The sequence below is a fragment of the Nyctibius grandis genome, chromosome 27 (genome assembly GCF_013368605.1).
Source record: "Nyctibius grandis isolate bNycGra1 chromosome 27, bNycGra1.pri, whole genome shotgun sequence".
Lineage (NCBI taxonomy): Eukaryota > Metazoa > Chordata > Aves > Nyctibiiformes > Nyctibiidae > Nyctibius > Nyctibius grandis.
In genome coordinates, this window is record NC_090684.1 from 1,064,241 (window position 1) to 1,089,660 (window position 25,420).

At 54.9% G+C, this 25,420-nt stretch overlaps 2 protein-coding genes across 2 annotated transcripts; one reads left to right on the forward strand and one right to left on the reverse strand.

The window, feature by feature from the left end:
* Positions 1-1,603: 1,603 nt before the first annotated feature.
* On the reverse strand, positions 1,604-14,119 carry C27H6orf132 (chromosome 27 C6orf132 homolog). The gene is made up of 5 exons (XM_068419480.1): positions 13,975-14,119; positions 9,712-9,827; positions 5,283-5,358; positions 2,069-4,937; positions 1,604-1,709 (listed from the first exon to the last, which is right to left on the reverse strand). Exons 1-5 carry the CDS (start codon positions 14,117-14,119, stop codon positions 1,604-1,606), a joined length of 3,312 nt encoding a protein of 1,103 aa, XP_068275581.1.
* A 7,715-nt stretch (positions 14,120-21,834) lies between these two features.
* Positions 21,835-24,409, forward strand: GUCA1A (guanylate cyclase activator 1A). The gene is made up of 4 exons (XM_068419389.1): positions 21,835-22,032; positions 23,065-23,214; positions 23,761-23,851; positions 24,249-24,409. The coding sequence occupies exons 1-4, from the start codon at positions 21,835-21,837 to the stop codon at positions 24,407-24,409; spliced, it is 600 nt and encodes a 199-aa protein (XP_068275490.1).
* Positions 24,410-25,420: the final 1,011 nt, after the last annotated feature.

Here is a 25,420-nt window from a genome sequence, read left to right on the forward strand (position 1 = left end):
ATGACATTAACATCAAGATAACTCTTCTGAAAATTCCACCAAGAAGGAAAATTTATCACTGAATTTTGAGTTGAATTGTAGAACAAAATCTGCTTACATGCACACGTGCGTGTAACGCAGGATAAGCTGGAGTGGAGCTAACGATATTGTATGGTATTGAGAACAGAAAGTGCTTTCCATAGAAGTAGACTAATGTCTCAAAAGTGCTTTTAGTTTGTCAGTGATTAGAAAACATTCTCTACAAGTTTTTACACTTATCTTACAGTGATTTTCAGCAAGTTTACCTCTGAGGAAGATTATCTATTCCTAATTTCAGGAAGCTGGCTATGCAAAACCTTGGTCAGCTATCGTGAAGCTGTATTGCTCGCTCTGTAGTATAAAATACCCTCTTTAAGGCTACTCGTATCTCCCACCCCACCGCACAGCCATCGCTACCTCCGTCAGACAGGCACTGCCGGGCAGCGGGGACAGGCTTCACGCACACCAGCACCCAGACAAGCGCCATGGACACAGCGGGAGCCGGCTCCCTTAGGTGGGTCACTGCAGATGCTCCACGCACCAGGAGCATCAAGTACCCCACAGTCATACCGACATTTAGCTTCTTAATCCACCAAATCAGACAAACTGAAGCCAACTCTCAGTATAACAGTTGATAAGGACTCTGTGGCTCAGCCTTTAGAGGTGGGGTTTATGTGGGTATGAAGTGGCCAGAGAGCCCTCGAGGAAAGCACCACAGCACAGCACCTTGGCGAGTCGCTGACACCCACCAGCTGATAAAGAAGGATTGCTCCATGTCTTACATCTCCAAAGTGCTTTACAGCCATCCACCCAGGCCTCACGCCCTTCTTCCATGAGGAATAATTACCAACAGAAACATCTACAGTGACCAAAAGGCACAGGAAAGCAAGGGCCCGTGCTCCCCAAGCTGCTGACCCCACCACAGCTGCTCCCTGGAGAAGGGGCTCAGGCCTTCGCGGCAGAGCTGCCCCGGCTCGGCAGGGCAGGCACCGAGAGCCAGGAGCTGGTTTTAAGGCATCGGCATAATCGATTTGCTCAAGGCTGTTGAAGGAGGTGGGGACAGAAGAAGTTAGGATCCAGACATCTGAAACTATTTCTGTCCCATTGGCCTCACATTCTTATTTTAATTCCCCTACGTTTCGCTATACGCTGGCTTGCTTCCATCATGCACATCTCCCCGTTGGTTTCTCACTACTCCCAAGCGTGTTGGATTTAAACCAATTCAAAAAACAAACCGAAAACAATCTCTCCAGTGGTGATGCTCTTTAAAGACAACTAAGGATGTTGTTTGGCTTTCTCAGAAGACCTATCAGGCTGCAATTTTGAAAATCATACGGGGGGGGAATAAGAGAAGGAAAACCGTGTTTGCTCACGTAACAAGACAGCAGCCGGTCCTCTGTAGTAACTACTCTCCATGACAGTCTTTTGAGAAGAGCCCAAGTCCCAGCTTTGCTCCCCGCCTTCTCCGTCAGTAGTTTCAAGCAGGGCTGGGACCATCCCTGGCACCCGTGGAGAAGGAGACGACCAACCCAGGCGCCTCCTCAGCCCTTCCCAGCTGAAGGCGGGAGCAGCCCTGCGGACAAGGCTATCGGTGGCCGCTCTGGTAGGTGTAGGAGATGGGCTGCCGTGCCCCGGGCCTGACCGTGAAGGTGTTGGTGGGTCCGCTGTACTGCAAGCTGCTGTGGGCAGGTCTGGAGGGAAAACAGAGTGGAAAGTCACTGAAAGCCAAGGAAACCCTTTGTTTTTATTCAAAATTGCAATGATTTTTTTTTTTTTTTTTTCTAGTGGAGCAGGGCAAATTTTGTCACCTCGCGTCTCCTTCAGTGACAGAGGGAGCAGAGGGGATGGGTGCCAGGGGCTACGGCTGGGATCGGGCAGGAGCCATGCCACAGCCGCGCTCCTGGACCGGGGCGGTGGGAGGAGACCCCAGGCAGGAGCGAGCACAGTGGGGCGTCCGCGGCACCACACAAGCCAAGGGGCAACGACTCCTCTCAGGGCTGTCAAAGGGACACAGAGGATGGGGAAAGGGTCGGCTCAGGGGAGCACGTACCTGCCGGCTGCCACCGCGCTGGCGGGCGAGAAATCCCCGTTCTGCCCCTTGTACTTGGCGTCAGCCCCGGCGCTGCCGTACGGCGCGGCTTTCCCAGCGGCATCGATGGATGTCCGCCGGCCCTGCACACTCGCGGGGCCGTTCCTGTGGGCAGAGCTGAGGCGGCGGGCCCCTTCCCCGGCCGGGGAGCTGTACCCCCCGGGGCTGTAGGAGGAGAGGGCCCCCGTGCCCCGGGGGGCTGCAGCTGCCCGGGGGTAGGAGCTGTCGGGCTCAGAGACGTACAGTCGCTTCTTGATCAGCGGGCGGGGGTTCGGGCAGCGGCCGAAGTAACCGGCGGAGCTGCTGTAGTCTGGGTACGGGGGCACGCAGTCGCCATTCCTCCTGCTCGGCTCCGAGGGCAGTGGGGCCGGCGGCTCGTGGCCACCCCCATAGCCACGGCCATAGCCCGGCCACCTGAAATACCGCGGCGCCTCCGAGCCCCGGCTGCAGTCGGGGAAGCTGGGGCACTTGCGGTTCTCCTCCCGACTTGGGAGGGGCCCCTCGGCCTCGTCCACCTCGTTGCTGAATTCAGGGGGTGGGGGGATAATCCCGTAGTCCAGCGCCGTCTCCCCCTTCTCCTCCTCCTCCCTGGGCAGCCCATGGCGGGGCAGGCTGGGCTGGTTCGGCTGCTCGGGCTCCAGGAGGCCCCGCAGCAGGCTGGAGGCAGCGGCCCGCCGGGGCCCAGGGAAGCTCGAGGGCTGCCCCTCGCCCACTGCCCGCGCGTCCCGGCCCTGCTCCGAGGAGCTGGAGAAGGATGGAGGTTTGCTCTGTCCTGTCCCTGCCCCGGGCGGCCGGGGCACCACGGTGAAGGAGTAGGGCTTGGACTCGTGGCGGTAGAAGGTGGTGGAGGTGGTGCCCGATGAGGTGCTGCCGAGTTTCGGGGGCAGCTTCGCCCACGGCGCGGCTCCCACCTCCCCACCCTGCCGGCCCCGCTGGGCACGCTGCCGGGCTGCCAGGAGCAGCGCCATGGGGGACCCCCGCTCCACCCGCTCGCCCGTCACGGGGTGGATCAGCACCTCCTCCTGCCCCGCTCCAGAGGCGCCCGGCGGGCTCCTGGCCGGGCTGGCAGGGCACGGCGGCTCAGCCGAGCTCGGGGTGCAGGGCGGTTGGGCTGAGCCGGCCCCAGCCCGGTGCACTTTGTACTGGAAGATGGCGGCGTTGGGCTGCAGTGCTGGGCTTGGTGTGGGAGAAACGGGGGGCGAGGAGGGGGTGGGAGCAGGGGGCTCCTCCGCTGGTCCCTGAGGGGGGTCTGGGGGACTCACGCTGCTGTTGAGGGACCCGGGAGCAGGGGTCAGGTTCTCTGTGGCCTTGCTAGCGGCAGGAGCGGGATGGTCCTTGGGCCCTGTCTCATCCTTCTCCGCTGCAGCCGCTGGTGCTGGGAGCGGACTTGGGGCCAGTTTTGGCAACACCGAGTCACCCGGGTCAGGGGGGCTCTTCCTTGTACATGGGGTGCTGCTGCCGTCCTCGGTGCCCTGCTTCTGGCTGCCGAGCCCCAGGGCAGGTTTCCCTTCCTTCTTCAGGGACAGCACAGCCTCCAGCTCGTTCCTGATTTTCAGCACGCTGCGGCTCTGCGTGGCAGGGTCGCTCTCCAGAGTGGGGAGTGCTGTGCTGGGAGAGCCCCCCTTGGCGCTGGGGGGGCCCCTGGGCACCTCTTTCTTCTCGCTCTCCCCTCCCGCGGGTGACTGTGTGTCCTTCCCGGCAGGTCCGGCGAGCTGGGGCCCGTTGAGGCTGGGCTCGTGGCTGCTGGCGTGGTCAGCGTTGCCGTCCGTGGGCCGGGGAGCAGCCGGCCTCTCCGGCAGCCTCTCCTCCCTCCGTGGGGAGCGCAGGAGGGCGGACAGCTCGTGCCGCAGCCTGCTCAGGTTGCTGGCATCCCTCCAGTCGTCCTCGCAGGTCGGGTAGTCCGGAGGGGGGAGGTCCAGGTCATTTGCAGAGACAGATTCGGATTTTGGAGGAGCGTCTCTCTCGGCTGTTTTTGGCTGTGGAACCTTCGGCTCGGAGCCCGGCAGCGGTGACCGGCGACCAGCAGGATTCATCCCTTGGCCGAGCCCTGGTCCCGGCTTGGGGCTCAGTGGTGGCGGGGTCAGCACAGCTGGCTTGTTAACAGCCTGTCTCAGAGGGGAATTTCTTTGCTCGGCTTCTCCTCCTGCGTGAGCCTTGGCCGCAGGTCTTATGGTGAAGCAGGGCGGGAGGGGAGGCCGGGCGTGGGGCTGCCTGGGGAAGGGCTCTGGCTGGGCAGGCTGGGTCTCCTGCATGGGGATGGAGGAGGACCGGGCTGGGGCCGGCGGGGGCACCTTGAAGGACCTGGGGAAGGTGAGGTGGGGCTCAGGGCAGTGCTTGGGCTGCAGGCTCTCCTTCGGGCCGGGGGCAGCCGGCACCCCCACCTCGGCAGGGCAGAGCGGCCCCTCGGCATCCGCCTGCCGCGTGTTCAGCACTGTCTCGGACTTCCACTTGGAGATGCCGGTGGTGAAGGGTGCTGGGGCCCGGCTGAGCGGCGAGGCACCCGGCGGGGCTGGTGGGATGAAGTCTGGAGGAGATGGTGTGCCAGGAGAGGACAGGGCAGAGGCTGGAGGTGGCGGCGGTGCCACGGCAGGAGGTGGTGGCACCAGCTCAGGTGGCGGTGGTGGTGGTGGAGGCAGCATCTCAGGTGGTGGAGGCACCAGCAAGGCTGGAGGTGGTGGCACAGGTGCTGGTGCTGTCGGAGGGGGTGGCGGGGGTACTGATGGTGGCGGAGGGATGTCTTCGTCCAGGTCATCCCCCTCGAGAGCCTGTGGGCGCAGGTCCCCCACCGAGCTGTACATGCGGTAGTTCCCATTGATCTGGGAGCCAGAGCCTGCAAGGAAGAGCAAGAGCACAGCGGTGTGAGTGCCTTCTCCATCAGCACCGCAACGGCCAGCATCGCCCCTGGCCGACCCTCCTCCGGGGAAGCCAGTTTGTTTTGCTCAGTGGCCGTCTAAAGTTTGCTGAACTTTAACAGCCACTGTGCCTCACCCCTTAGAAATGAATTCATTTTCAATGACTTCACAAAATAATTAATAGTAGACTCAATTTTAGCATGCATAATCTCATGATGAGACTGTCTGCTCCAGAGCTTGGTACACGCACGCTTCCTTCCCTGAGGGCATGGTACCGCTGAGCACTCAGTGCCGGCCAGGACTCAGCAGAGAACATCCCTTACCGAGAGCTGCTTTTTCCTCAAAGTCTTCTGGCACTGACGGTGTTGGCACAGCCACCCCGTGGGATTCTTGGGCATTCTGCAATAGTTGAGAAGATGGAGCTGTCAGTTTTAGGCCCGGGGTATCAGAGCAAAGCGCTGACAAGCTGGCCCTAGCCTGTATAGATGGTAGTTTGTCTCCACAAACAGAAGCCTGACGGGGTCCAGTGCTGTTTCCAAGACATGGAAGTCCCTACGGTAGCTGCTGTTGACAGGGTTGAAGGGGATGAGTGAAGTGAGGTCGCACAATTCCCCTGTGCCAGTCAGGTGCAGAGGGGCTGGAGAGGAGCACGGCTACTCCACGTCTAAGCTTAGGGCTCCTCAGCCCAAGATCAGCAGCACTAGTTTCTCAGCATTCATGTACCAAGCAAATTTAACAGCTCCCACGGGTTTTGTGGGTCTTGCTCTCCAGCCAGCACTGCCAGCCCACGCCGCAGTCACGTACACCCCGCACTGAAGTCACAGACTTCCAGCTTTTTGGGAAACTGGCACCAGCACATCTGAAGACTCTGGGGAAAACTGCTACTTGCGTGGTTTGCGTTTCACTCGCAATTACTCCCTTCACATTCATGCTGAAAACCCAGCAGTGCATTTAGCTGGTACAGGACTGTGCAATTTAGCAGCCTACACATTTGCGAGGATGCTTACAGCTCGGGCACTTTGGCTAATTACAGCCACCCACCGTGAGATATTCACGGCGCGCTGACTCACGCGGAGGCTGCCCTGGGCTCCTGCCTCGGCAGCGGGGAGCCTCTCCTTCCCCCAGTGACTCACGGCTAAGGTGGCTCTGCGGAGGGCCCGGAGCTGCTCACGAAACGTACACTAGTGCACCCATGGCCGAAACATCAGGCTGTCAGCACGGACGTGGCTGGGGCAGTGGACTGGGCTTTCACATACCAGCGCTGGGAGAGACCCATAGCAAGGAGGGAACACTCCCTGAGCAGGAGTTCGCAGACCCACGGGCAGGGACATCCCACCCCGTTCCCAGGCTCCAGGTGCCTGTTTGCATTAGCTGTTAACAGCCCCTTGTGCAAAGGAGACGTTATCCTACCACCAGTCTGCACCGCTCCGTGCAGGGGCTTTCTGCATACGACAGCCTAGATAACGACTGAGCCCGTGCCCTTTGCCTTTCACTGGCATTATCACTATTTTTACAAGAGATTGCTATAGGATTCCAAAGTCTCCTTGATCAAAGGTCAGGCTGGGTTTATGGAGCCAGCCCCATCCGTGTGCAGACAGCACATCAACATCACCCACAGCCCTGGGTTAGGGAGGTCAGGACACAGGAGCTGCTGGGGCAGAGCTGACTTCAACAGCAGCAGCCTGGGCTCCTTCAGAAGAGCCCCAGAATCCCCCAGGTTTTGACAGAATAGTGAGAAAATACACATGCTTTGCTTGCAAAGTCCATCACCCACAGATGACCAAAGATCCTCTATAACCACAAGGGAATGAGCCAGTTGTTGGCGAGCCAGGAGAGAGTGAATGGGAATTCACATTCCCACGATTGCACAACCCATCAGACACCTCTGCGCTGACGGAGAAGCCAAGGTCTGCTGAGGCATTAGGACAGATCTGTTAGTGGCAAAACATCAGCCTAGGTGAGCCTTATAGCCTCATCTAAGACCTCTTTACTCACCCCAAAGATATACAAGGCAGAGGAAAGATCCTTAACTTCAGCTAAAAGCCAGAGGGAGGACAAAGGCTAAACAAGAGGCACTTCAAGAGCCGATAATGAAATTGTCCAGAGCAATGAGATACCAAAACCCACAAAGATAAAAAGGCCATCAGCTCCCATTTGCTATGGAAATTCACTGCTGCCCGTCTCCAGAGCACACTGCGGATACCTGCTCATTTACAGGGAAACAAAGATGTCTGAGCACTGAATTAAAAGCAACATATGCATCAGATGTTTGGATAGGAGTAGAAAGGAATGGCAGTCGGAAGAGATCTATGCAAAGCTGGAGGAAACAGTCCGCATTTCGTAAGCGAGTAGTAATTTTGGACGTGTCATTTGAACAGGTCCCAAAAACTGGGCAAGCCTGTTTCACACTAAAAATTTCTGTTGCAGTTGCTAACGCTCAGCATCTCTCTCAAAATCCACCCATCCTCACGTCATGAGCTGCTTCCAAAATGGAAAGCATCTCAGTAGGCTGCCAGTCCCCAGAGATGACTAAAAGATTGTTTCCCTGTGCTGTGTTTGCCAGGGGTGTGCCCAGCCCCGCAGACCTCCAGCTGATCCGGAGCTGCCGGGGGTGGTGTGGGCAACCTGCCTTTCCAGTTTGTGGTGCCTCCATCAGACCTACGTGGGCCGAGGATCCCATGTGGGGAGCTTTCACTGCAACCACCAGGAATCGCTTTTCAGCGCTGGAACAGCGTTAGATATCCCCTGTCCCCAGAGAAGGGGAGCCTGCTTGTCCCCACGGTCCCCAGACCCCCCAGCCTCTCGGGAGCCCACATTTCCCACCCATTAAGTGAACTACGTTTGAGGCTGCCTGTTACAAAAAAACACACCAAAATATAACTGCCTAGCATCCTGGGGGCTCAGAGAGGCCAAGGGTTTCTCTGAATATGAAGAGCTACCCCCAAGGTCCTTGTGCAGGGGGACGTGGTGGTACCCAAGAGGCTGGCAGCAAAGCCCCTCTCCTGCAATCCCTGCTGCGACTCAGCTCGGGGTGGCCAAGGGCCAGGCAGGTCGAGGAAGGAAGCAGCTCTGTGCGGGGAGGGCTGCAGGCACCCAGGAGCCCCGCTGGGCAGGGTGTGTGCCCCCTCCTGACTCACAGCTACGCAGGCAGCTGCGAACCGGAGAGCGGGTGGGTGGAAAGAAAGGGTTAAGGCGGGACCTGCAGAACAGCCCAGTGCAAGTATGTATGTGGCAGCAGAAAATCAAATCATCATCAAACCTAATCAAAATAATGCAAATATCCCACACAGACCGGTCCTTAAAAAACGTTGCTTATTCCTACTAACTTCTTCAGTTAAACCTGTTACTCTTGGAAGAGAAGCACAGTGAGAGGGACCCTCAGGAGGGCAATTAAGGGGAAAAACGTCCCAGGGTTGGCCGTGCTTCTGCGGCAGCAGGAAAGCACCATGGCCAGGGTGACGGCCCTTAGGATTCATCCCAGGGACATCTGTGCTGTTTATTCCTCTACCACACACACTTCCACTAGTAAAACATTTGAAAGCTCAAAAAAAATATCCAAGAGGCCAGTTACACTCTAAAGACCTGACGACACGGGGATGCCAGCTGTGGTCACGCACCCAAGCCGGTGCGACTGGAGAGGGGTTTCCCAGGCTCCAGTCCCACCGTTACCCCACTGGGAGCACAGGCGAGGTTTTTCACCTGCTGAGATCTTTCAGAAGGCATCACAGAGCACACAACCCCTTTGTAGAACCTGTGTCACCCCATAACTTCCTAATTACGCCCTCAAATAGATATCTAAGCTCCCTCTCCCCTGCCAGTTGTCCTCCAAATGACACCTGCACAACCCCCTTGACTCCTAATCATACCCAGGTGACCGCAGACCAGCCCGTTTTCTGCTGAAGGTGACGGCTGCTCTGAAGGACAAGGGTGTACAAGGAAAAACATCCCTCGCTCTCAGAGCAGATTCCTTGTCAAGACCAAAGGCTTTTAAGTGTTTTACTGTCTTCAGTGACCTGTGCGTATCACTTCAGATTTAGCTATTGCTATCCCCAAAATATCTCTGAGCAATCACACGCTTCACTCTGTTTTTTAGGGGATGAGGCCTTTGCAAAGGTGTGTGACACGGGGGAGGAAAGCTCCCCCAGCGCACACGGCAACATCGGAGCCAGCAACGAGCACGTGCGGCTCCTGGAGTCCCAGCTGGGTTAAAGCCACCTCTGGGTCCTGCTGCGCTGGCACTTGTAGCTCCAGTCCCTGCATCCAGCTGCTGCTGGAGCAGTGGCAGCTCGGCAGGGAATGGTTTCCCTCATGCAGAGATTGGAAAATCAGCCCCTGCACAGCCACCTGGTGCATTGCTGCCTCATTCCCTGCTGTAATTGGGATACGGCTTTGCTGTTGCTCTCTCCAGCGACATGCCTGATCCAGAGAGAGATACCGCCAGTAGCGGTTAGATGAAACGCAGTGCAAGCCACATCTGTCATCTACATGCTCAGCAATTTTTTTTTTTAATTGAAAAGACAAGTCTGATGATGCTTACGTCTCTCTCCTGACTATCTTGCCTGTGTCCAACACAAGCCTTGAACTCAGATCACCTCCTAATCCCTCATATCCAGCATTATTACAGAGTGGTTTTGCTTTTCATTTATTTTCTTCCCTCGGGTGGAGGATGAGAGCAGCAGCCAGCCCAGCTGGTTCTGGGCACCAGTTACCCACACTGCCGTAACGAATCCCAGTGGCGAGCCAGATACTCACCAGGGGTAAGAAAGTCAGCAGCGGCCGGACTCTCGGACGAGGTTTAAGCGTTGCTGTGCCAGAGTCGGTCATTGTCCCAAAGCGATTGTCACCATAATACACTTCAATCACATCACCTGGGGGGAAGAGAAGACTGTTAGCAGCAGCACCGTGTTCAAGGCAACACGAAAAACAACACTGGTCACCACCTGATTTTAAAAAATGCTGTGAAGAAGATGCTGTATCAGCTCCCAGGAATGGGCAAAACCCGTCAGATTCTGAGGAGTATCCGGGTGTTTTGGAGCGGAGTTGAAGATGGGAGGAGAAAGGTCCCAGGTGAGCAGGACCCCTGGGCAGGCGCTGGCAGCCCTGGCACACATCTGCAAGGTGCAGAGACCCTTCCCGCAGAGCGGCTGCATCAAAACGCAGGGTTAACTACAGGCTCTTCATTCAGTCACGACAATGGCCCTGTCACGACAACAGGTTCCTGTCACTTATGCAGTGGAGAGGGACAGCGGAGGCACCCCTGCCCCTGGCTGCCCTCTGGCTGGTGCCCAGCAGGACGAGGGCGAGCAGAGGGGAATGCCTCGCTGCACCGTGATGGAAACGGGACACGCAGGGGCTTCCCAGGGAGGTTTTTCCCCTCCGTGTTTTGCTGCCTGTGGCCGAGGGCAGCAGGACGGAGGTGCCACAGCCGCCCTCCCTGCTGCGGACAGACACCACCAGCACCCGCAGCATCCTTCTGCGCGTGGCTGGAGCAATCTGTGTCTGACCCCAGCGCAGGTGGCACTGGAGGACAAACCGTGCTTGCCACACCACTTTCACGCCTCAGCCTGTCTCACGGAGAAAGGCTCTGACTGCCTTCCCACGAAACACCACCATGAATGGAGATGCTGTGGCAGAAAGGCCGTCCCTGAGCCCCGGTGTTACAAGCAGGAGAAACCATCAGGTACTCCCGGTTCCCAGCCCTGTGCTTTTACCTTGAACCACACCTTTTGGGCCGGTTTATTTCTGACCGTGAATAAAGCTCATAAAAATTAGTTTAATTACGTTCTTTGTGTCTGATTAACAGCATGAATTAACAAGCAGAAGCACTGAAGCATGTAAACCCCACCTTGGCTGGAAGGAGATACACAAATAATTCGTAGCCAAGGAGACCAACATTAAAGAAAATACGAGGGTTTGAGGAAGGAGGGGGAAAGCGAGCAACACGGCTCTGATCAGAGAGAAAACTGCCGGAGCGTTCCCACCTAACACACTTCGATAGTGGTTTCAGTGAGAAGGAAGAAGCAAACAACCTCCCCCTCCACCCCAAAACACAAACACCAAGAAGTAAACAGCTTTTTTTTTTTTTCCACCCCTAAAATTTTGGAAGCAGTGCCCAAACCTGACCACACGCTAAAGCGTCAAGCACAGAAACCGTTTCTGTCAAGTATCGTACAGCAATTAAAAGCCAAGGAGCAGAAAGGCGAAGGTTGTGTAAGCTCTGCACACAGGCAAAAGGGCTGGGCTGCATTTCTGAGCCTCCAAAACCCGAGGGCAATGCTCACCGGAGCAGGACTGCCCGCCCGAGGAGCCGGCTGCGCCCCAGGGTCCCTGCCTGAGCCCGTGCAAAAACTGGCCGCTGCCACGGCCCCAGCCAGCGTCCCCGCTGGCCCCTGCTCCTGCACAGCCCCTCGCTGCCCCAGCTGGGGTCCCCAACCCCTCACAGACTGCCATGGCAGGTAGTTGTGGCTGTCACTAAGTCTCAGCCTTCCTTGGACAGGCAGAGATCAGGCAAGAAGCTCCCAAGAAAACAGCTTTACACCGAGTTTAGTGAAAAAAGAGGAGAGCAAACGCGCACATGTGTACTCGTGCAGAAGAAAAGCACTTGCATGAACACCTGGAATGACGAACCTGACCACACCAGGGGCTGGGCACGAGCTACCACAGCCGCTGCTGAAGTTATGGTTTTGGAGGCAGGTGAATTCCGCATAACCTTGAGACATACCCACTGAGTCCAGCAAGCACGTAAGCTTTTCCTTTCTCCCACCCACTACACCATGAGTTAGCCTGGGATACACCCAGGAGTATCCATCATCCTATTGCTGTCCTTACAGTCAGTCACGACTTCCTCTCCCTTATCCCCAGCTCCTCCCACTACAAGGGATTCTTTACGAAAAGGACATTTTCTTCAGCTTTAAAAATACTAATTAGCCTGCACTTCAGTTTGTGTGGTCCTACCAACAGTTTAACCCTTCCCTGCCTGTGCGGGGCCCAAGCGCCAAGGAGGAGCTGCTGGAGTCCCCGAGGACAGCAGAGATACCAGCAATTTGTTATTATTTTGGCATAACCCCTTGGACGAGGCCCCCCATTCAGCAAGTAAGCAGCAAGAATTAAGGCCAATGCAACATGAGAGTTTGGATTCAGACAGCTTTGTGGAGCAGTGATAGAGTGGTTCAGGGACTTGAAATGATGAGAGTTTTATATTAAACAAGACACGAGGTAAACTTGGTGAGAAACTGCATTAAAGATCACAAGGTCTTTGATCCTAGATTACTAAGCATCGCTAACCTGAAAGCATTTAATTAAAGTAAAATGAAGTGCTTGTAGTTGTGTTTTCTTTGCTAGATAAACAGGACTTGCCTGCTAAGAGCCTGTCACCAGTAAGACCTGTGCTCTGCCAGCTTCATTTCCTGGAAGGAGGGATCAGGAAACACGCCTTCGGAGGCTGTCGGAAGCGGCTGGCCCTCACTGCGCTTTGGCCACTTTTTGACTTTAGTCTGTCCTGGCGACATTTGTGTCCTCTCAGTCATGGGAAGTAAAATAAGCAATCTGCAACACAGGTAATGGAACTTCTTCCTGCTTCGGCGTTGCATCACCTGGAGTAGGCGTAGCAGGTCTGACGCCGGGGTATCCACAGCTCCCAGCGAGGAGGCGGCATCAGTCACTATATTCAGGAATCTCTGAGTCAGTGACATGCAAACCTACACCCATTCGACGTTGCTTAACTTGTGTTTACTTTGTATGAAAAACTAAGGTGGGGATTAGGAGAAGCAGTGGACTCCTTTTGGCAGCAGCCACAGCATGAAGCTATGCAGCAAATATTCAAGAAACAGGGCCAGGGATGGGCCTGCACTGGGTAAGACCGTGGCACTGTGGAAATCAAGGTACAACGAAGTCTGCCCCTTGGACTGCTCAGCTGTGAGCACACCATGCCTCGCGACAAGCCCACACCTCAGCACGCGTTGCTCCGAACATGGTCACTCAGCTTCTGTGTGTCACACTACCCCACACGAATTAAATTAATGATATAAATGCCAAGAGGATGCTACGGAGTGATTCAACAGCTTTTATTTACGCTCAGATTTCAAGGACTCCTGGCTTTCACTTTGCAAGCTGATCCGCACAGCAGTTCCCCACACCTGAAAGGAATGCCTTTGTACTGCAATTGCAGCCACGGAAATCAGGCTTGTAATAAGCAGACACAGCGACTTTTTTTTTAAATCCAAACCACATCAGAGAGAAGCTTGAATCCTCCTCAGATTTACGACAGTTAGAAATCAGCAATTTTCCTTTTGTGTTTAAGAGTTGCATGAAACTCTCCGTCACATTTTCATTTTATCTCAGTTTCACCAGCTCGGCCTGCAGGGTGTAACCACCTTGCAATAGCTTTCATGGACACTGCTTCACGCTGCACAGCTCAGCAGGCAGCGCTTCCATTTCTAAGCTTGGAAGTGTTTGTTGGACTCTTACAGCCACCAAACTTCAGCCACAACCTGCTTTTATCTGCCTGGCTCCATTATTTGGCTCCCTCCTACATGAGCCTCCAGGGCACAGTATTGCAATTAAAACCACAAAGAAATACAAATAAATGCTGAGGAATATGCAACCCTCGACTCCCCCCTCGCACACAGTCCTTCAAGAAACAGGTTTACAAGTAAGTAACTAAAACCTGGGAAGGAACAGATGAAGCATGGCATGGGAAAGAGCTACTGGAAGCGATAAAACAGATTCTCAACTGCTTATCAGCCTGCTTTAGCTGGTGCCAGCCAAGTTTAACTTCCCGGAGCGATTGCGGCCCCGGGAGAGCAGGGAGCTGGTCTCAGGCACCGGTGCGGGCTCTGTGCCCCCTCCGCAGCGGCTCGGGGGCTGCTCAGCTGCGGGCTTAAACTCACCCTCCTGCCGCCCGGCCCCGCAGCCGCCCCCGCCCGGCGCCGAACCAGCCCCCGCCGCTCCCCGGCCCCTGCCCGGCCGCGCACCGCGCTCCCCCCGGCGCTGCGGGGCGGACGGGGCCGTACTGACCGGTGCCGCCCGCGCTGTCCGAGGTCACCTCCTGCGTGAAGATCCAGGGCGGGTTGGTGGCGAAGAGGGAGGCGGCGGCGGGGCTGGCGTGGCGCTTCCCGAAGAGGCGGCTGAAGGTGCCCTGCACGGAGTGATGCTTCTTCATGGTGCCGGAGCCGGGCGCTGCCCGCCGCGCTCCCGCCGCGCATCCCGGCCGGGCCCGGGCCACCGCGGCTGCGGGGCGGGGGCGGCCCGGGCCGGGCCCCACCCCCGGGCCCTCCCTCCGCCCAGGTGCCGCCGGCCGCGCCCCGCCAGCCCCGGGCCGCGCAGCCGCCCCCGCGGGTCCCTCCGGGCAGCGCCGGCCCCGGGGGCTTCCCTGGAGCGGCGCTGCTGCAACAAGAGACAAGACAAGATAACCTCGAGGGTCGGCGGGGTCCGCGCTGTAAATGCAGCTGAACATCTGATTCCCCTTTAAAAACCCAACGCGACACAAACTATCCGCCTTTTCGAGCTGGTCACACACTGAGCATTCAGTTGTGAGAGTTTTGATCTTCCTCTCGCTGTCTCCCGTGTTGATCTGTGTATTCCCCTGCTGCCACAGGCCTGGCCCGAGGGCTGGGCTCCCCTGCCTCAAGACCTTCTGCGCACCCGTTTGTGCAGCGCGTTGGGACCTGAAACTCCTCTCTGAGGTCTGCAGGTGTCCTGGCAATACAAGGACATGTCAGCCAGAGCCAGGGGCCGCTGAAGTGCCATCCTTTCCCTCTGCCGTGTGTGTGCGAGGAAGCAAATCCACACTGAGTTTTTAGGAGGTATCTTACTAGGCAGTAAAGCCCCTTCCTCCACGCATACGAGCCCCTCTGCAGATCCCTGCTGGCTTCAGTGGGACTATGCACCGCCAGAAACATCCCCCTGACCGATGCGACCCGCCTGTCATTAGGGTTTGGGATTTTTTTGATAGAAAAGCTTAAAGACACTGGGACTTGACCCCAAATCATTTCTTGTTGCAGTTACAAAAGTGAGTGTCCAGCACTGCCAACAATTTTCTGTGTCATGCAAGTAAAAACTGAGAGTTAATGAGTAACATTGGCTATTAATAAATGCTGGGATTTCTGGAGAACTTTAAACCCAAAATAGCTGTCGAAACATTAACTCTGAAACACAGCTTCAGGGTAAGATCATCCTGTCTTATACCTATTTCTATTTCCAACCACATTTGGAGTGTCAAAATCATACAGATCTTTTTTCAGTGATAAATATCATCGCTCACTTAATCACTTTGAAATTATGCTTTTCACAACTTTTTCTTGCTGCAAAGTGCAAATTAGGGCAACACATCAAATCACCTGGGAACAATGCAAAATGAGTACTGTTATGATATTTCAAAAGGAAAATCTAAACATAGCATAAACTGTCCGGCTGCACTTAAATAAAGAGAATTAACGTGAATGGCAAACAGGGGGAAAGAAGAGTTAAAATGTCGTAGCACGTGGATTCAATGCTGTAGTTGTACTATCGGGGTTATAATTATTTAAGACAGTTTGCAGAGCCTTCAGCCTGGTCTGCAGATGTGCAGCTCCATCCTTGTCCCGGCCGGGGCGGGGAGGCTCCGAGGGCAGCCTGCACCCACATCCCTTTCGCTAGGAGCAGCGGCTCTGCGCCCTGCTCAAGGCCTGCAATTAGTGGGGCTCGCGCCCTTCCTGACAGTTATCTGAACCGCTGTTCGTGTGAGATGCGGAAGGGAAACAATCCCACCCCGCTGAGCCCCAGGCGTTCAGAGACAAGGCACTGGCAAAGCAGAAACGGGATGAAATGAAGGACCCACTCACTACTGGCAAGACAAAGGACACGATATCTTTGCAAGACAGGCAAGGCTCACGTGCTCGCTGATATTCACAGTCTGAGCAAATTGAACGGGATATACAGAGAGAAAAAGGCAAGGAAAAGGGGAAGGAGAAGAGGAACTATTTTAAGAAGAGAAGCCAATAAAATCCCGTGGAGTGAGAAAGCCTGGGCTCCTGCACGAAGGTGTCCCACATCAATGTCGTTACACCAAAGAGGCTTCAAAGGGGCCGCAGGGCTGTGGGGATGCTCTGCGGGAAGGGGAAAGTGTGATTCAGCCCCCAGACAGTCGCTCCCGAGGTGTTCCTTGGCCCCGGGGCAGAGGGACTCCAGAGCAGCACCCGTGCACTCCGGGGGTGGTGGGCTGTACCCGCCCGTGCCGCCCCAGCAACGATGGGTTTGCCTCACCCTGGGTGGTGAGCGTAGGAAAACATAATCCTCACAACATGAAGGGATGTGTGTTTTGAGATGAATTTATTATCCCAGTGAATACAAGCTGCCAAACAAGTCTGCAAGAGCTCATGTGTGCACTCCCCTGCATTTGTTCCAGATGAAAAATACTTGTTCTTTACCTTCCACCGCCCAGTAAAGCACAGACCTACCCCCAGAAGAGCAGAAAAAGCCCAGGACTAGCCACAAGAGCGTGCTAGGTGTGGTGCTCGGCAGGCTGACTTCTGCAAAGTGCAAACTCAAAAGACACAGAAAAGATGCCCAGTTTGGTGGCTGGGCTGTATTTTTAAGGGAGGATGACTGCCACCCACCGCGATGTCCTGAGCGACAGAGGCCACACAGCTAAAGGGACAGGTGGGCTGGGCTGGGCACAGAGCACGGGAAAGCACTTGGAAGATCGCCAGCAGGTTTTATGGCACAGAAATAGCCATGTGAGCACCGCTCACATGATGTAACACCCCGCAGTGTGAGGCTGCCTTTGATCCTCATACAGGTAAACACCCCAGAACAATCTGCCTTCGCATCAGCGTGAGGAGCTGCACGCTGCAGAGGCAGATCTCGCCCTGCCGCGCTCGCAGGTGTGCAAAGTGCTTGTGCAGCGCAGCTTCCAGTCGGACCCGAGGGAGGGATGGGAGGAGAAACCCCGTGTGTGGCTGCAGAACAGCAAATGACACCCATGGAAAGAGAAACAGCTCGTGTCTACAGGGGAGAGCGGGTCCCCGCTGCCAAGGCCACGTGTCGGTGGGGTGGCCGGGCCAGCAGAGCAGCCTGAGGGCTCCGGCTGGGCAGGCAGCAGCCGTGCTTCCCGTCGGGGTGCGACTCTTCCCTGTCCCATTGGCCCAGGAGAAACAGCACCCTCCTCATCTCCATGGCCGAGCCCCTGCGCTCCGCCGCACCCTCTGCTCCAGGAGCCCTGCTCAGCCCGGGCACGCTGTGACAGCTACCACCCAGTGACAATCTGGTGGTCACAATGGCCCTGAGTGGCCCTGCTCAGCCTGGGCACCCTGTGACAGCCACCACCCGGTGACATTGCGGTGGTCACAATGGCCCCGAGTGGCCCCGGGGGCCCTGACGGCGGAGGCTGCCCACCCCAGCGGCACCACCTCCAGCCTCAGCTCCAGATGGCCCCGCACACCGGCCATCCCACAGGGAAGACGGCCTTGCAGGTGAGAGCCCCGGGCTGACGTCCCCTGCTCGCCGTGTCCCCTTCCCGCGGGCAGGGGCTGGAGGACCCTTGTCGTGCCAGGCGCGGCTCCGGCAGTCGCACGGGGGAACACTGCATCTGGGGCGGGCATCGCAACCCTTTGGGCTTTCTTGATCGCTGAAGTCAGGCTTCTCTCTGCAACCCCACCTGTGAGAATCTTCTTTGGGAGAAAACAATCCCCTCTGAGAGGCATTAGGGATCTCTAAACGTACGACTAAATGCAATAGGATTATGTGGGACTCTTAATTCAAGCCCAGAGCTCTGGCAGTGCCATAAATAGCACCGTGGACATTGAGCTGGTCCTTCCCCTCAAAGACAGTGATCACGTAAGCAGGTGCACTCACCCGGGCATGAAGGATGTTTCTGCCAAGCTTTAGATGCCCCAGAATATGAGCAGGAACCCCCAGGGCAGATGAACCCCATTGTAAGAGCAAAGCCCAAAGCTCAGCACTCCCTGGCACGGTGTCCTGCCCGTCACTGGAAATGACCGTCAGCCCTGTGTTGCCGAGCACATGCAAGGCTTGCACATCTCGAAAGCATCTCCATGACTTGGCAGTTGGGTTTTCAAAGTAACTATGGCCTCGCCTCCGCACCCCCACCGCACTGCTTTAGCAACACGGATGCCTCCGCGCTGGGTGGGTGCAGCTGCAGCAACGCAGTCGTGTCCCTACTTGTCTCTTATCTTCCAAAGCGAGAAAGGCCAGGAGCATGTCTGTGAGCAGATGTGAGTGTGTTCAGAGCAGGGATCCACAGCCACGCTGAAGTGACTGGTGTGGTACAAAATCTGCTCTTCAGGAGTCAAAATTCCATTATTTTATCCCCTGTGGAAGAAATGGACTGACGTTTCCTTGCTGAAATAACACTTGTCCTGAGCTCCAGCAACGGAGCCTCTCAGGCATCGGGCAAGCAGCTGTGCTGGGGAAATCAGTGACTAAAAGAGGCGGCGAACCTGTGGGGATCTGGTCGTTGCCCTCAAAGGCTTTAGGGAGATTTCAAAACTATTTGCAGGTGTCCCCCTCCTAATAGGTTTAGGAGCCGGTGTTCCGAGCCAGCTAGAGGGAACAGAAATAGAGCACCAAGTAAGCCAGGGCATCACGGAAACTAGGAAACCTCTTTGCAAGGTTAAAAATAAAGCCAGAGAGCAAAGCGTTTATTTAGGACGCCCAGGAGTAAATCGGATAATTGCTGGGGGAAGAGCCAGTTTCCATTAGCACAGAGGTGTCATCAATGAAAACAAGATAACTGAGTCATGGTTAAATAACAGCAGCAGAGATACTTTCCCACTCAAGCACAGCCTTGGAGCAGCCATGGGTGACACGTCAGCCCCACGTGTGTCTTGGGGCACGCGTCCACACCACCTCCTCTGCAAAGGGTTCATGCAAACCATGGGCAAAATGGGCTGTTTCTGTGGTCCCTGGTCCCCCGTGCCGTGCGTACGGGCGATGGCTCTGACTTTGCTCCAAGACTTCAGGACTGTGACCCAGCTGATGACAAGGAGGAGCTTGCATCACAAGAGTCAACAACCCTGGTTTTCCCTTCGTGTTTCTGGGGGGAAAAACCCACTCGGAGTTATGGCAAGAGCCATCAGCAGGGCAGTGCGAGGCGCAGGGCAGCGTTAGGTACCTGCAGAGGGAGCGGGAGCTGCTGAGCTGATGCCCCAGGCTGTGTTTGCAAAGGGTGGTGGTGTGTTTCTGTCATCACTGACACGCCGCGTTGCGTCCTGTGGGTCAGACTGGGTTGAACCATTTTCATGGCTGGTTTGCCATGGCTGTGGTTTGGCGAAGGCTTTACAAGGAGCGCATGTCGCCGTCGTTTATAGCTATTATAATTGAGACCTTGATCTGGGACTGGGGGTCTTGTGTGCCAAACGCTGAAGGAAAACTTAGCAAACCCCAAAAGTGATGAGAGGGTGAGCCAGGTCAGACTGACAGCGGGAACGACAGAAATGGGGAAGCACTTTATATTCACTCTGCACTGAAACGCGAGTTAAGAGAGAATCAAGTCCTTCAAGTCTCGTCATGTGCATTCCCTCAGTATACTTGGGTTTATTTTCACTAAGTCGCTTCCATATTTCCAGCACATCATTTGATTTTAAACTCACTTTATCTAAGTAACACCACCTTAGGTTTTTAGCTAAAGAAATGTACAAACCTGTCTTCTCAGCATTTATAGGGCATATTGACTGCCCTCGAAGCGAGTGTAAGCAGGCTGGCACTCCATAAGCTCTCCTGGTTTGTTTAACTTGCTGCTTTTTGGTCACCAGTACACAACTCTTGCTTCAGGGCCTTGAGCACTGATGAGGATGGCAAAGTGTGGGGTGATTGCACTGCATTTGTCTGGCTTTTTTGCTCCACAGGTGGCTGAAACAGCAGAAGCCCCTGGCAAAGACCGCAAGGGACCGAAGGGAACGGAGGAGCCCAAGGTGATGCGGGAGGTCCCTTGCATGCCACCCGGCCCAGCGAGCCAGCAGTCTCCAGCACGTCACTTCGTTCCTTTTGTCGCCCATTTTGGGGGCCGCCAGCCTGACTCCTTCAGGTTTCTCTTCTATAAACCAAATTGCTCCAACTCGTACAACCCCTTCTACACTGCGCAGAAGCCAACCTGCGGGTACCGCTTCCACCGGGACACCGATCACACCAAGAAGGTGATAGACGTCCCCAGTGCAAACATCGTGAGATGGAGACCCATCCTGGGCACGAAGCCGTAGTTCAGAGCAATAAAGCCCAAGCAATGAAACCAGTGACCGGTGTGACTTCAGTTTCCCATCGAGTGTCCGAGTTGGGACACTCATGAGCAGTGAGCTCATGAGCCGAGGTGGGGAGGCTGTGTCACTGCTCCCCAGGAAAACACGCAGTGTGGGGTTTGCTCTAAAATCCCGGTCTGACTTGTCCTGTCATTCGTTGCCAGCTGGTGACACGGCGGCCCCGGGTGCCAGCAGCGCACGACACTGCAGGAACGGCCACCCAGCCAGGCTGCTCTGCACAGCCTGGCCTTAGCACATGCCACAAAACCTGGGGAGGTTTTGCCAGCTTCTTCATCTGAGCTTAAATTCTGCTCCTTCTTTGAAAGGACATCTTCCTTCTTTCACTAGGCTTTCCTAGACACAGGCAAAGCGTTGTTCTTAGTCACCCCTGCAGAGAGTCTGCCCTATAACACTTATATTTTTATATCTGACAACTTTAAGACAAAGAGCCCAACTTTCGTGTGTTGCAGAGCTTGGTATTGCTTCCGCACTGAAGTAAATTAGGAATAACTCTGCTGAAGCAGGTGGCATTGCTCGAGCGTTAAACTGTTACTGGTGCGGGATCCAGCCCATGCTGCTTTCTGAGGATATGCTTTTTTATCTCCCAGTCCGTCTCTGAATGCTGGGTGTCAGAGTAAAAACAACATTGGTTTTGGTCATATTTACATGGAGAATTTTTCATGGTAATTCATCATAAATGAAAATCAAAGCTGCATTCAACTCCACTGGCGTCGGCTGAGTTCTGGCAGTGCAGAGGTCAGGACACGCTCCCAGGACGTGCCGCGTGTGGGGCAATTTGGTGGGAGAAACACTCAACTGGCAGGACCAGAGAGGCTGAACACGGGGACCCAGCAGCTGGGTGGAGAGGGAGCTTCCCCGGGAGATCATCATAGCACCTGGTGTCTGCATTTAAAGCACTTAGAGCTTTACTATTCAAAGCAATTATGTTTCTATGTTTGTCTCAGCACACCCAATTTACCCTCATGTAGCAGCTCTTACAGGAGCTGAAACGGTTCTTCCCTCTCTCTGAATTTCAGGCTTGAATTGACAGCCCTGTCTGGAAATCCTCCAGCCACAGTAAGACTAAGGGGAACCAAAAAGACAGTAACAGCACGGAGACTTCTGAGCGGTTTTCGCTCTTTCTTCTTACCCTGATTTTGGCGCAAAAGTTATTGCTCATGTGACCCCCCACAAAAGCATAAATGAAGTGGATTAGGAGATTACACCACCACAGAGAAAATTCCACCCTCATAATCTCCTGCTGCGCCTGTAATCTGCAAGACTTTCCCATTTTACCTCCTTTCTATTTTAACCCTGAACTCTTAATGCCTGGCAGGAGCCCATCACCCCCTGAGCCTCATTGGCCAGGGAGGGATTTGCTGGGTACTTAAATGTCACCCTCTTGTCCGAAGGGGTTTTGTGCTCTTGAATTTTCCTGGGGAGAGGTGTCTTTTGCATCCATCACCACCAACACTGAATCAGCACAGCCCACGCAAAAGGCAGCTCGTTTTATCCCGATACTGTGATCCCTGTGGTGCTGGGGCCATTTGGACTTTAAAGGCAAGAAGCAGAATTTAAAAGCAAGCCCTCAAATTTCAGCAAACATCCATTTTTGGCTGCGAAGTGACCAGCACTTGGTGTGGAGATGGGGAACATGGACGGGAAAGCCGTGGAGGAGCTGAGCACCACCGAATGCCACCAGTGGTATAAGAAGTTCATGACGGAGTGTCCTTCTGGGCAGCTCACCCTGTATGAGTTCAAACAGTTTTTTGGCTTGAAAAACCTGAGTCCGGCAGCGAACAAATATATTGAGCAAATGTTTGAGACGTTTGACTTTAATAAGGTAAATATTGTCCTTCCTGCTTAGCCTGCGCGGGATTGGCCGTGCTCTGCTCCCAGCGTGTGGTTGTGTGGGGGGTAGTTGGGTGTACGCAAATACAGATGTGTATCTGAGTATGTACGGTCTGATTCTGGCCTCATCGATTGTAAAATCAGATATATGAGGTGAAAAATGTCAGCAAAAACTCCTCACCTGCTGACTGTTCTGAGAGAAAACAGACTTCTCTCAGAACTGATATTTCCCTTTTAATTTTAAATTATTAAAACAGTGGGGTTTTATCTGCTAGCCTGTGATCCCTTTAAAATGAAGTGCCCTTTAAACCTTAAACATCGAATGCTCTGACAGTAAGGAATGAGCGAGCTGCGTGAGAACAAGTGCTGCATTCACGCAGCAGCGGCGAGCTCCTGAGCCGTGCAGGGTGGCACGAGCTACAGTTCACAGAACATATCGGGTTTGGTTTTCTATTGTTTTAAATTGTAAATGCATTACAGCTTCATAGATTTTATGGGAATGGGGCTCAGTAGCTATTTATACCTAATCTGGCTCCCGCAGCAGTGGGATAAAGCAGATGATCTCTTCCTGAACCAGCCCCGTGGCACGGTGGCTTTGTTCATCGACAAAACCCTGGCTTATTCCCTCCCAAAGTCTTGCCGTGGTTTATCGTACGTACCATTTTCCTTCAAAGTGTTTTGCATCTCAGTGGTGCACGCCACCGAAATGCTCTAGTGGAGGCTGGCTTTTGAGGCTTCATTAGTCCCCAGGCCAGGTACGCACACCGAGTCCGTTCGTTATCAACAGATAACGGCTCTGCATGGATCAACGCAGAGCCCTCACTGTACAGTGCATTGGCTTTAACTGGTGGGCACGCAGGGGACCCACACCCGGCGCTTCTGCTGCTCGCCAAGCCCCTGCTCTCAAGGTGGTGGCCACACACTGATGTCTTCCAGCGGGGACTTCCAGAAGTGACCAGGAAAATCACTTACTGCTTGACCCTCTGCTTTTAATCTCATCTAGCTTCTAACCTTCTGCTTTTAGGATGGCTACATGGATTTTATGGAGTACGTGGCAGCTCTGAGCCTGGTCCTGAAAGGGAAGGTGGATCAGAAGCTGCGATGGTATTTCAAGCTCTACGATGTGGATGGGAACGGCTGCATTGACCGGGGAGAATTGCTGAACATCATCAAAGTGAGTGGGCTCAGCTTCTTTCACAGACGATGGTTATTAAACGTAGGTAGAGAGAGGTGGTTACAGGAACATCCCAACCCAAAAGACAACTCCCTGGTAAATTAGCAGGCACTGGCCAAACCTGCTGCTTGTCCTCTGCCAGTCCTCCCCCAGGCTGGCCCCCCTGGCCGGACCTGCCTCGAACACCCCACACCCCCGCGGCACCTGCGCGCTCCGACACGCAGCAACCCCTTGTCTTCTCAGGTTGTTTAACCACATCCACTGAAACCCGGGCTGAGATAAGCACTTGTATTTAATCTAAGGCTTCCCAGAGGTGAACGGCTCCTGGCTTATCCCAGCATGCCCACTTAATCTTCTAATGCATTGATTGCCTTTTTAAGTGATTTTAATCTCCAGTTTTTTAGAAAGGACTTACTCCTTTCAGAACCTAACTGCCTGCAAAAAAGTTTGGCCTCTCCTGTCCAGTCACTCAGCCCCTTGTACCAATGGATACACAAGCCTGCAGGATGCTCAGTAATCCTTCCCTGGGTCCTTCTTTCCCTCCAGGCCATTCGAGCTATCAACCGGTGCAACGAAACGATGACGGCTGAGGAGTTCACAAACATGGTGTTTGACAAAATTGATATAAATGGAGATGGTGAGGAACTTTCTTATGCAATGCCAAATACTGCTCCCACTTCCCCGTTACCCGCAGTTCGCTCTGCCAGAGCAATTCCAGGCACTGCATGTCCCGAAACACCCGGACATGGGGAGAGCTGGCAGGAGCGGCTCTCCGTGAAGGTTCAGCTCCCAGTCCCCGCTGTGGGCTGCAGCCAGCCTGAGGGGACACTGCAAACTGCTCCTCGTCATACTGGCAGTGTGGGGATCTACAGGGCTTAGCTGTGATGGGGGTTGGGGGGTACCATACACCAGGACCTCAGGAAGGGCCCCGTGTTATAGTCCGGGCAACTCCTGGGGGGCTGCTCCGAGGCTGCCGGTGGCGGGAGGAGAGAGGCTGCAGCATTTAACAGCACTTTTCTGATGTGCTCTCGCAGGTGAACTCTCCCTGGAAGAGTTCTTGGAGGGTGTGCAAAAGGATGAGATGCTTCTCCAGATCCTCACGCGCAGCCTGGACCTGACGCACATCGTCCGGTTGATCCAGAATGACGGGAAGAACCCGCAGGAGCCGGAGCAGGCGGCGGGGGCTGCCCAGTAGGCTCCCAGGACGCCTTCCCTTCGCCTCTGCTTCTTCCCCCCTCGCATTATTAAAACAAGACGTGTTGCTGTGGGAGCTGGTGAGCTGTCCTAGCACCAGTGCGACCAGCGATGGACTGTCCTGCTGCCGCAGGGACCAGGAGCTGCTCTGAAGGTGCTGCTCCCCGGGCAGACGGGTCGGGGGAGCCTTGGCCCTGCCTGGTGAAAGGCTGCTGCAAAGTGGGGGTGCTGCGATGGCACCTCGTCACGCTGGAGCACACAGCAACCCCGGGACTGCTGCCGGGGCCGCGGGGCCCTTCGCTGTGCCCGGGCTCTGGGTATCGCTGCCGAGCGGAGCGGGCAGAGCCCGGCCTCCCCGGGCAGGGCAGCGGCATCGTGCCATGCCGCTGGAGAACACCCCGAGAGCCTCAAAACCCCCAGGGAGGCCTGGAAGGATTTCTTGCCTAGCTGAAAGACTTGTTATTTCGCACAGGATGTTTGCAATTCATATGCAACTCTCTGACCATTTTTTCTGTGCATCTTTTTCATTTCACAGTGTTTTACCTGGAAGCTTTTGTACTTCCCATGTTATAGTGAACTAAAATAAAGATATTTTACAAGATTATTTCAGGTTGTGCTTTTTCTCTCTTTCAATCAATCATCCTGTTTCCAGCAGGACAGATTACCTGTCTCACACAAGTGCAGAAACCTTTGTTTTGGCTTCATTAAAACAGTTCTTTTGCAAGAACAGCATGAGTGGGGGGAGAGGGCTGTGCGGCAGCCCCGTAGCTCCCTCTCACCTCTGTTCCCACCCACAAAAAGTCCCCATAGCGATCAGCACAGGGCTGTGTAAGTCCTGGCATGGCCACTCTGTTTTTCAACATGACATTTTCAAGGGGAAGCTGCACCTTGGTGCTTCAGGAATGACCTGGACACAAGCCTTTCCTCTGGGCAGCCACCGACCCCCAGCTGCCCCTGGGTGACCCTGCCCTGTCAGAACATCAGGTGTGCAGGCAAACAAAGAGCATGGCTA

Excerpts from the sequence above, each read along its gene's own strand:
- C27H6orf132 (XM_068419480.1), bottom strand. The coding sequence starts at position 14,119 with ATGAAGAAGCATCACTCCGTGCAGGGCACCTTCAGCCGCCTCTTCGGG. Across the intron at positions 4,938-5,282 it reads TGAGGAAAAAGCAGCTCTCG|GCTCTGGCTCCCAGATCAAT; the intron begins GTAAGGGATGTT and ends TCTTCCTTGCAG. Across the intron at positions 1,710-2,068 it reads AGCGCGGTGGCAGCCGGCAG|ACCTGCCCACAGCAGCTTGC; the intron begins GTACGTGCTCCC and ends TTTTCCCTCCAG.
- GUCA1A (XM_068419389.1), top strand. The coding sequence starts at position 21,835 with ATGGGGAACATGGACGGGAAAGCCGTGGAGGAGCTGAGCACCACCGAA. Across the intron at positions 22,033-23,064 it reads AGACGTTTGACTTTAATAAG|GATGGCTACATGGATTTTAT; the intron begins GTAAATATTGTC and ends TTCTGCTTTTAG. Across the intron at positions 23,215-23,760 it reads AATTGCTGAACATCATCAAA|GCCATTCGAGCTATCAACCG; the intron begins GTGAGTGGGCTC and ends CTTTCCCTCCAG.